This window comes from Salpingoeca rosetta, assembly GCF_000188695.1.
Source record: "Salpingoeca rosetta unplaced genomic scaffold supercont1.4, whole genome shotgun sequence".
Classification (NCBI taxonomy): domain Eukaryota; class Choanoflagellata; order Craspedida; family Salpingoecidae; genus Salpingoeca; species Salpingoeca rosetta.
The window spans coordinates 1,547,170-1,556,085 of record NW_004754930.1 but is presented as its reverse complement, the minus strand read 5'-3'; the positions used below and the strand labels follow the sequence as shown (position 1 = coordinate 1,556,085).

The following is an 8,916-nucleotide window of genomic DNA, read 5'->3' as shown; positions in this document are numbered from 1 at the left end:
TGTGTGTGTGTGTGTGTGTGTGTGTGTGTGTGTGTGTGTGTGTGTGTGTGTGTGTGTGTGTGTGTGTGTGTGTGTTTGTCTTTCTCTCTGTTATCCGCACCCTCACACGTTCCCAACACACCCACACACTCTCTGCAGGCATCTCTGAGACATTCGTGGACATTGCAAAGGAGCTTATCGGATTGACAGGTGCGCATACCATGCACAAAACCCGAGAATGTGTGTCAACCCATCAACTTTCTTCCTTCACAAACACACATACATACACACACACACACACACGTCTGTTTCTTGCTTCTTGCTTCTTGCAGGAGAAGAGACACCCTCACCAAATCAAGGGACCGTGAATGTCAACGAAACGACAGAGCAAAAGAAGCAATGTTGCTGACCGCTTTCATTCGCCCTCTCCCCTGTGCTATGAGACAACCACAAACACACATGCACGCATACACACATTTACGCATCCACGTGCATATCCCGGCTTAATCTTGAGTTACATCCCTCCATACCTTCTCTGGCTGGCGAACCAATCTTGCCTCGCGTTGGCAACCAGCATGCTATCATCGGTGTCTGTACTGTCTTGTACAAATTTGTGTACCAAAGAGAAAGTGTGAGCGTGTGTGTGTGTGTGTGTGTGTGTGTGTGTGTGTGTGTGTGTGTGTGTGTGTGTGTGTGTGTGTGTGTGTGTGTGTGTGTGTGTGTGCTCACACGCTGGTATCCAGTTTCTCTTTTTCTCTCTACTCATGATCATTACCGTTACTCTTTTCCTGCTTGTGTTTGCTTCCCTGCATGTGTGGAGAGTGCCTCGTAACTGTAAACGGTTTACTATTCAATTCAGTAGCAAACAGGCAAAGCGACTGAAAGCAAGGTCTTCCCTCATGGCCTGTGGATGCGAGTTTGTGGCGGGGAGGAGTGGGGCGCCATGAATGTCACCGCACTGGCAAACAAACGCGCTGGCAACCATTCATCCATATACGTCCTTTCGCTTTGCACACACATTCACATACACACACTCACTACTCACTCGCGTACACAAACACTCACACACAAGCGCGCGCACCCACTCACTCACGCACTCACACGCACACACAAACACCCACTCTCACGCACACACGCACACACACACACACACACTACCCCTTTCGTTGCGTTAGTGCCCAGCAATGTTCACGGCGCCTTGCTTCTCCTGCATGGTGTACCCAAACGCCTTGAAGCTCTTCCTCCATCGCCGGTTCACCTCCTGCCGCTGCGTATCTGTCAGCGTTTCAAACGCGTTCTTCTTGAATCCGCGAAGACTCTTCAGATAGCGCTGCAGCTTTGGTTTCACGCGGTCGTCAAATCCGGTCCACTGCAGGGTCGTGTAGATGCGCTCCATCTGCGACCAGCCGCACGAAAGCAATGATGCAGTGATGAGGGGAATGTGTTCCTGGTGATGTGCATGAAACACAGCGAGAGAGACAGACAGACAGACAGATAGACAGACAGACAGACAGACAGACAGACACAGACATACACACACATAAACTCACGAGACCGAGAGACAGACACAGACACGAAACCATACAGGCCCATGCAACACGAGACACACAGCACATGCATGCACATGCATGCACACACAGTCGCACCGTTTGCAAGGGCTGCTGCTGAAGTTCATCAAAGGAGACCTCGACCAAATTTCCTTCCGGAATCAGGGACCGATCCTCCATGTACGCATCAAACAGTTCCTCGTACTGGTGCATCACAAACTCCGCAACTTGCTCGTTAGTCGGTGTGGCCAGATAGCTGTACCAGTAAGTTTTGTCTGTGTACGTGAAAGGTTGCGTGGGCGCGTGTATGTATGATGGCGTGAGGGCAATTGAAACTGGCAATTAGACAAATGCATAAAACAAAAGTACGCGCACACACACAGACACACACAGACACACACACACAGACACAGACACAGACACACACAGACGCACACGCGCGCGCGCCCTGACCTGCCATGTTCATTGCGGATCGAAACACGCGGTACGGGTGGCGGTGGATGTAGATGAACTGCGCCTCAGGGAACAGCTCAAGCAAGAACCGGACCTGTGTGCGTGTGTGTGTATGTGTGTGTATGTGTGTGTGTGTGTGTTGTTCGCCATCTCGTAGTAGAAGCAGTCGTGAGGCGTGGTACAATGTGCCTTTCATTGCCACCCGAACCGTCAGGCCCGACGCTCATGATGTGATGAAAATCCGACCCAGCGCGCCGCAAAACACATGTGCACCTTTGCTGTGTGGGTTGGAGATTTGAGAACAAAGCGGCGACCCTGCGCATGCACGGCCAGCTTCTGAAGAAAGGCGAGCATCACATCCGTGTATCTGTCATGTCGAGGTGCAGGAGGCATAAGTAATAAGTAAGCCGCACACAAGAAGGGGAGCGTGGTGCGATACCCATGGATACAACCACACCAGCAATTGATCGGGCCGCATACTCACACACACACACACACAAAACACACAAAACATACACACACACAAAACACACACAAACACACACTTACACACACACACACACACACACACACAAACAAACGCACACACACAACAAAACAAAAACACACGCGTGTGCAGAGACACGAGTCCTTGCCGTTTCTTTTCGTCCTGAGACACGTCTTGCATTCGAAAGTACTTGCGGAACTTGGGCTCCTCTGTCATGAACACGAGCGGGGAGTACATGGACAGCAGTGGAGTGGATTGCTGTAGCACACCGTGCAAGCAGGTTGGCAAATGTGAATACACGTGAGCAAACAGGCTGGCAAACTTACCACCACTGCAAGGGAGCCAACCCCTGGAACCCAGGAGAACAATCACGACAGAGAAACAGCAAGCCATGCAAGGTCACGACCATAGACGTATGCACACCAACACACCAACACAAGGGGCAACGAACCGTGTAGGACAGCTCGTCTTCCTGTGGGACATCAAATGTCAGCGCCATGTTGTCCATGGGGCGAGTATCGCTGAGCACGCCGGACAGAAGGTGCCGCACGGGATGGAGGAGCAGATAGGCGGCAGAGAAGCCAGCGGCCAGGGTGGTGGGCGCAAAGAACTCGTCATCGTCCAGGGAGATGAGGTTGTGCAGGTGGGTTGTGCCCGTACGAGGATGACCTAGTGTGTGGGAACGCGGGGGCAAAAGCCATGAGCAAACACTCAAGATGTGTGTGGGTGTAGTGCGCATTGTGTGTGGTTATGGGTTTGGTTGTACGTGTTCATGTGTGCGAGCATGTGTGTGCGTGTGTTGTGCATGTGCTTGGAGAGTGAATCGGGAGTGTCATGAAGCTGCACCCTCAAGGGTGCTGTACACTTGAGCATCTACGCATGAGTGTGTGTGTGTGTGTGTTCGCGTATGTGCCTGACCGAGAATGAAGACAGGCCGCCTGTTGATGACAGCGCTGCGAATACGGTGTCGGAAGAAGAGCCACTCCAGAAACGAAAGGGTGGAGTTGAGGCACGCCATAAACGTGAGAAAGAGGACCCGAAACCAGTAGTGTTTCCACTCAATCGCGTAGCCGTACTTCCACAGCACGGTTAGCCAAGGGCCCAGCGTGACACCAAGCATGAAGTTGTTCTGTGTCGAAAACCTGTCATCACAGTAAGAGAGAGAGTGTGTGTGTGTGAATGTGTGTGGGTGAATGTGTGAATGTGTGTGAGCGAGTGTGTGCGTGCGTGTGCGTGCGTGTTGTACGTGTTGTGCCATGAGCTCAGCGTCACGCAACAACAGCACAACAGTCATCACAACAGTGACAACAATTATCATGACAGCAACAGCAACAACAGCAACAGTTGCGGCAACAGCAACAGTAGCAACAACAGCAGCAATCACCTGTGCTTGGGCGTGAAGGTGAACAGCGGTTCTTTGCCGCTGTCACTCTCATTGCTGTTCCGACTGCGTGTTCCAGATGTCATGATTCTCTTTGAAGGCTTGGATAGTGCTTGGGAAGGGGCCTTGGCGCAGCTCAGAGCTTGACAAGGACAACGACGACGACAATGACGATGAAGATGATGATGAAGGTGATGATGATGTCAGCGTAAGTGACTGCTCGTCTTCCTTCCTTTCGCCAGCAAGCTGGCTGGTCCTTCCAATCGTTTGGCTAGAAATTTCAGTGGTATCATTCGCAAATCCTCAGAACACGCTGCGCGAGCCTCGCTTCTTGCCTTACTTGTTTGCTGGCTTGTTGCTCGTCGAACACAATCGAGATGGAAGACGTGGTTGCGGCGATTGCCGAGCTGAAGAATGTGGAGGTGCGGGAGATTGCGGGGAAACGAAAGGGGTTGGTGGCCACCATGCCCATCAAAGCAGGCACACCCATCCTGAGTGAAAAGCCAGCGGTCTGCTTCTCCGCTCCAGCCAACAAGAAATTCAAGTATGTGTGTGTGTGTGTGTGTGTGTGTGTGTGTGTGCGTGTGTGTGTGTAGTGTGCGTGTGTGTGTGTAGTGTGTGTGTGTGTGTAGTGTGTGTGTGTGTAGTGTGTGTGTGTAGTGTGCGTGTGGGGGGGAGTACGGCTGTACATGTTGTTATGTGTGTGCATGTGCGTCAGACTGTACGTGCACGCTGGTGTGTGCGTGCGTTTGTGCACGCTGATGTGTTCTCACGTTGCTTCCATGCTTCCTTCATCCAGGAACGCGGGTGAGCCCAACTTTGTGCTGGCCAAGTCCTTGTTGTCGAGGCCGGATGCAGACAGCGTTGGGTTTGGGCTCCTCAATGCGTACATGCCAGGGCACGATCCAGACCATCCCATCTTCCAAGACCGCAAGGATATCCTGGACGAGGATGCCCAGCGCTTGTTCCAGTTCCTGCACCCCGAGGCCACAGCACACCCCGCTTCAGACGCGCCATCACAGCCACAGCCAACCGAGAACGCCGACGGGGTGGAGCCCCTGTCACTGGACGACCTCAGGCAGCTGCTGGCCGTGATCCACCTCAACTCCTTTGCGCTGTCATCTGAGCGGTTCCCGGGCATGACGACCTACGGGTTCTATCTGCGCATGGCGTTCTGCAATCATTCCTGCAGACCAAACGCGTGCCAGTACATTGACCCCAACAGCACCCGCGCGCGGCTGAACTCGCCCTCCATCGTGCTTCGCGCCGTCTCGGACATTGCCGAGGGCGAGGAAGTGTGCATCTCCTACATTGAGCTCATGGACACGACCCCGGAGCGGCGGGAGGCCTTGCAGGAGCTGTACTACTTCACCTGCCAATGCCCACGATGCGAACGCGCCCTGCCCCTGCACCTGCCATCGTCGTCCCCATCGGCGGAGAAGAAGACAAAGGCCGACGACGCGACGGCGACGGCGACGGCAGGCGATGGAGAAGAAGAGGGCAGCTTGGCGCTGGAGACGCGCGTGGTGGAGGAGTTTCGGGCCACGTTGCAGGCGGCCAACGACAAGGCAAAGGCGAAGGACATGAAGGGGTCCATGTTGGCGTGGGGCCGGTGCGCGGAGCTGGGGGAGCGCATCTACCCGTCCAACTGGCCAACCATGGCCACGCTGTACAAGCACGCGCACACGGCCGCCAAGGCAGCGGGGGCCAACCCGTTTGTGCTGGAGGCGTGGAAGCAGCGGTTCAACGAAGCACGGCGCAAGTGCCGCGGCCCGCAGTGCGCAGCGTGTAACTGCTTCCTGACGGGCCCGCTGCTGTGCGGGCGGTGTCGACAGGTCGCGTACTGCTCAAGCGAATGCCAGCGCCAGCACTGGAAGGCCGCACACAAGCGTGAATGCAAACCGCCAGCAAAGGTGCCCGACAACTGATTCTGTGTATGTGTGTATGTGTGTGTGTGCGTGTGTGCGTGCGTCTGTGTGTGGATCTTTGTGTATATTTGTGTATCTTTGTGTATGTGTGACTGTCTTTGTGCATCTTTGTGTGTGTGTGTGTGTTTGTGAGTCGACAGACAACACCTTATGTGTGCGAGACAGTCGACACGATCATCCTATGTATGTGCGCGCAAGCATATGTAACTGCATGCACAGCGTCACATGGTGTGTGTGTGTGTGTGTTGCCTGCTATCGATGTCTTGTTTTGCGCCTTCCACCTTCCCTCTTCTTCTCACTCACTGCACCTCTCTATCTGAGCAGCACATGAGTGTGTTTAATTGCCTGACAGCCAAAACCAACGACTAACATGACGCACTTTGTTGAATGGGCCACCAGTGCCCTTGATGCATGATGGCAAGGACTGCGTGCGTTGGCGTGGGAGTAACTGAAAACAATAGACGCGTGCGTGGCGATTGGACTTGACAAAGCATTCATCAGTAAGAACAATATCGAGCCTACAAACAGTGAGGGGGCCAGAGAGCGGTGTGGAATGAGGCGTATTCGTGACAGACACAGTGCTTCACGCCGCACACGCACCCCACCACAGCGCTTCACGCTTGGTCATGATGCTCGTCGTCATCGTCATTGCTGCTGCCATCACTGGCAGCAGGGCGGCTGTCACCATCGCGGTCACTGGTGAGGTCGTTGTCATCTTCGCAACTGCCAGACGTCTTGCTGGGACGGTGCTCCTCAGGTGCAGCGTTGGCAGCACCGACAGCAGCAGCGGTGCCGTCATTCCTGCCGACAGCTTGCTTCTGCCGTTCCTCTGCCTCTCCTTCCTCCTCCGGTTCTTCTCCCTTTCCTTCTCCTTCTTCTTGTTGTTGTTCTTCCTCCTCCTTCTCCTCGTTGCGTTGCTTGTTCACACTTGAGACACTACCACTGATCTGTGCCTGCACACGCTCCACGTCATCAACTTGCTCATCATCGTTGTCGCTTGTTGCCTGTGCATCAACACAGCTGTCATGTTCTCCCTGTTCCTCTTCCTCTGCTGTCTCCGCTTCTCCCACAGCCACATCATCTCCTCGGCCCTGCACCTCTTCTTCTTCTTCTTCTTGTTTTCCTTCACCTTCACTTTCTCCTTCTTGTTCTCCTTCCTCCCCCTGCTCCTCTTCTTCCTCCTCTTCCTCCTCGCTGCTCTCTTCCACCACACTACCAGCGCGACCACCACCATCGCCACCATCGCCAAGGCTGCGGGCGTCTGCATCTGTGTTCTCCGACCACTTTCGGCGAGCAAACGGTGACGCCGGCGACGACACTGCACGGCGGGCCCTCTTCCCCTCGCTCGAGTCGCGCGTCAGGAGCATGCGCGTGTACTCCGTCACCTCTGCATCTGGCGCCCCGCCAATCGGCTGCACACATCAACGTGAGGGCGAGGGGAAGGTGTGAGTCAGCGTGTGTGTGTGTGTGTGTGTGTGTGTGTGTGTGTGTGTGTGTGTGTGTGTGTGTGTGTGTGTGTGTGTGTGTGTGTGTTTGTGATGTCGTCACAACAAGGTGCTCGAAGCGCACTGTGGCTGATGTTGCCATCATGAGCAGTGTTGCCGTGCTACCTTCACAGCTGAAGCACATAGTTCAGAAAGTGTGTCCAGTAGCAAGTCCACATCTCGCTGCAATACCTGCCAATGTGTGCACGCAACAACAGCCACGTGAGCACGCAAAGACGCAGCCGACCAAACGTACATGTTCACGTCAACAGCACATGCATGTGAACGTGGACGTGTCCGAGTCATTGCTCACGGGACGAACCCGCTGCTTGTTCTCGAGGCGGCGCAGGCGATCGACGCTGTCGCGCATGAGTTTGATCGACTCCAGACCCTCCGTCACCGCTGTTGGACCAAAATAACAGCGAAAGGACGCAGAAGCAAAAAGGAGTCGCAAGGGGTGCACGTTGGTGGGATATCACCCCATCAGATAGCACTCACCAGCACTCATACGGCACAACGCATGCGCGCACACACACCGGCAGCCCGCCGCACACACACACACACACACACACACACACACACACATACACATGCAAGCATATACGCACATGCATGCACACACGCTACAACCCCTCCGCGCACGTACAGCTTGCGTCGCCGTCCATGAGGCTCTCAAACTGCTCCTGCGTCATCTTGAGGTGCGACGCGCTGAGCCGGCGCACAAACTCTGCCGCGCTGAAGAGGTTCGTAAAGTAGTACCCGGCCTCTCCGGCCTCGTGCCGCCGCGGGTTGCCAAAGTTCTGGATAAACTGCAGGCCACACATGCGACAGTGTGAGTGTGTGTGTGTGTGTGTTGTGTTGTGTTGTGTTGTGTTGTGTTGTGTAGTGTGTGTGTGTTGTGTTGTGTTGTGTTGTGTTGTGTAGTGTGTGTGTGTGTGTGTGTGTTGTGTGTGTGTGTGTTGTGTTGTGTTTCTGTGAAAAGGAAGGGAAATCTCTGTATGTATGCCAGAGAACGTTAGGAACCACGGCGGGGCGATTCATTTCAAAAGATTCACCTTGATGTTTGAGTAGAGCTTGGGTGGATTGGCCTGGATCAGTGTGTAGATGAGTGCTGGTACAAAGTCATCAGCACTGGCAGCCTGCCGCACACATGCACACATGTACGAGGTTGTGTTGTGATGAGAATGAGAAAGCGAAACCTTGCACAAGACCACAAAAGCGTTTGTCGAGGTGGATGAAAAGATCCCCAGCACACTCAAGCACGCATGCACACAGATACGCACACACACACACATTCACTCACACACTCACACACTCACACACACTCACACAGAGCATGCAGTACCTGCTGTGAGGAAGCTGATTTCTGGAGGATGGTGAAGACGTTCTTGGCGCAGGTGACGATGCACTCGAGCTTGTCGTGCGGGGCGCGCTTTGCATCCACCGTGATCAAGTCCTCCTGCGCACTCTCCAGCTCAGCCACCACGTCCTGGCGGCGGCAGTCGACGGTGCAGGCGAGGGAGAACGAAAGAGCAGACGTCAGTCACGGAGGAGATGGAGGGGTGACAAACACACACACACTCCACACACACACACACACATACACGACACACACACACACACACGACACACAACACGCACACAACACGCACACAAC

The 8,916-nt window shown here is 54.3% G+C and overlaps 4 protein-coding genes across 4 annotated transcripts in view; 2 read left to right on the top strand and 2 right to left on the bottom strand.

Annotated features, from left to right (window-relative positions):
- PTSG_01405 (uncharacterized protein) overlaps window positions 1-658 on the top strand; it is a 2,729-nt gene extending 2,071 nt beyond the window's left edge. Inside the window, exons 6-7 of the mRNA XM_004997323.1 lie at window positions 139-189; window positions 312-658. Of these exons, the coding sequence (XP_004997380.1) occupies window positions 139-189; window positions 312-388 (128 nt within the window). The 3' untranslated portion in view covers window positions 389-658. The remainder of the gene's footprint in view (window positions 1-138; window positions 190-311) is intronic.
- Window positions 659-900: 242 nt separating this feature from the next.
- PTSG_01404 (uncharacterized protein) lies at window positions 901-4,117 on the bottom strand. The gene is made up of 8 exons (XM_004997322.1): window positions 3,851-4,117; window positions 3,385-3,608; window positions 2,918-3,135; window positions 2,615-2,724; window positions 2,253-2,346; window positions 1,980-2,073; window positions 1,626-1,801; window positions 901-1,375 (listed from the first exon to the last, which is right to left on the bottom strand). Exons 1-8 carry the CDS (start codon window positions 3,931-3,933, stop codon window positions 1,151-1,153), a joined length of 1,224 nt encoding a protein of 407 aa, XP_004997379.1. The 5' UTR covers window positions 3,934-4,117; the 3' UTR covers window positions 901-1,150.
- Window positions 4,118-4,152: 35 nt separating this feature from the next.
- Window positions 4,153-6,251, top strand: PTSG_01403 (uncharacterized protein). The gene is made up of 2 exons (XM_004997321.1): window positions 4,153-4,391; window positions 4,647-6,251. Exons 1-2 carry the CDS (start codon window positions 4,225-4,227, stop codon window positions 5,773-5,775), a joined length of 1,296 nt encoding a protein of 431 aa, XP_004997378.1. The 5' UTR covers window positions 4,153-4,224; the 3' UTR covers window positions 5,776-6,251.
- The window catches only part of PTSG_01402 (uncharacterized protein), a 5,076-nt gene continuing 2,189 nt past the window's right edge, over window positions 6,030-8,916 (bottom strand). Inside the window, exons 9-14 of the mRNA XM_004997320.1 lie at window positions 8,605-8,748; window positions 8,315-8,398; window positions 7,906-8,068; window positions 7,582-7,661; window positions 7,386-7,451; window positions 6,030-7,187 (exon numbers count right to left, since the gene is read on the bottom strand). Of these exons, the coding sequence (XP_004997377.1) occupies window positions 6,390-7,187; window positions 7,386-7,451; window positions 7,582-7,661; window positions 7,906-8,068; window positions 8,315-8,398; window positions 8,605-8,748 (1,335 nt within the window). The 3' untranslated portion in view covers window positions 6,030-6,389. The remainder of the gene's footprint in view (window positions 7,188-7,385; window positions 7,452-7,581; window positions 7,662-7,905; window positions 8,069-8,314; window positions 8,399-8,604; window positions 8,749-8,916) is intronic.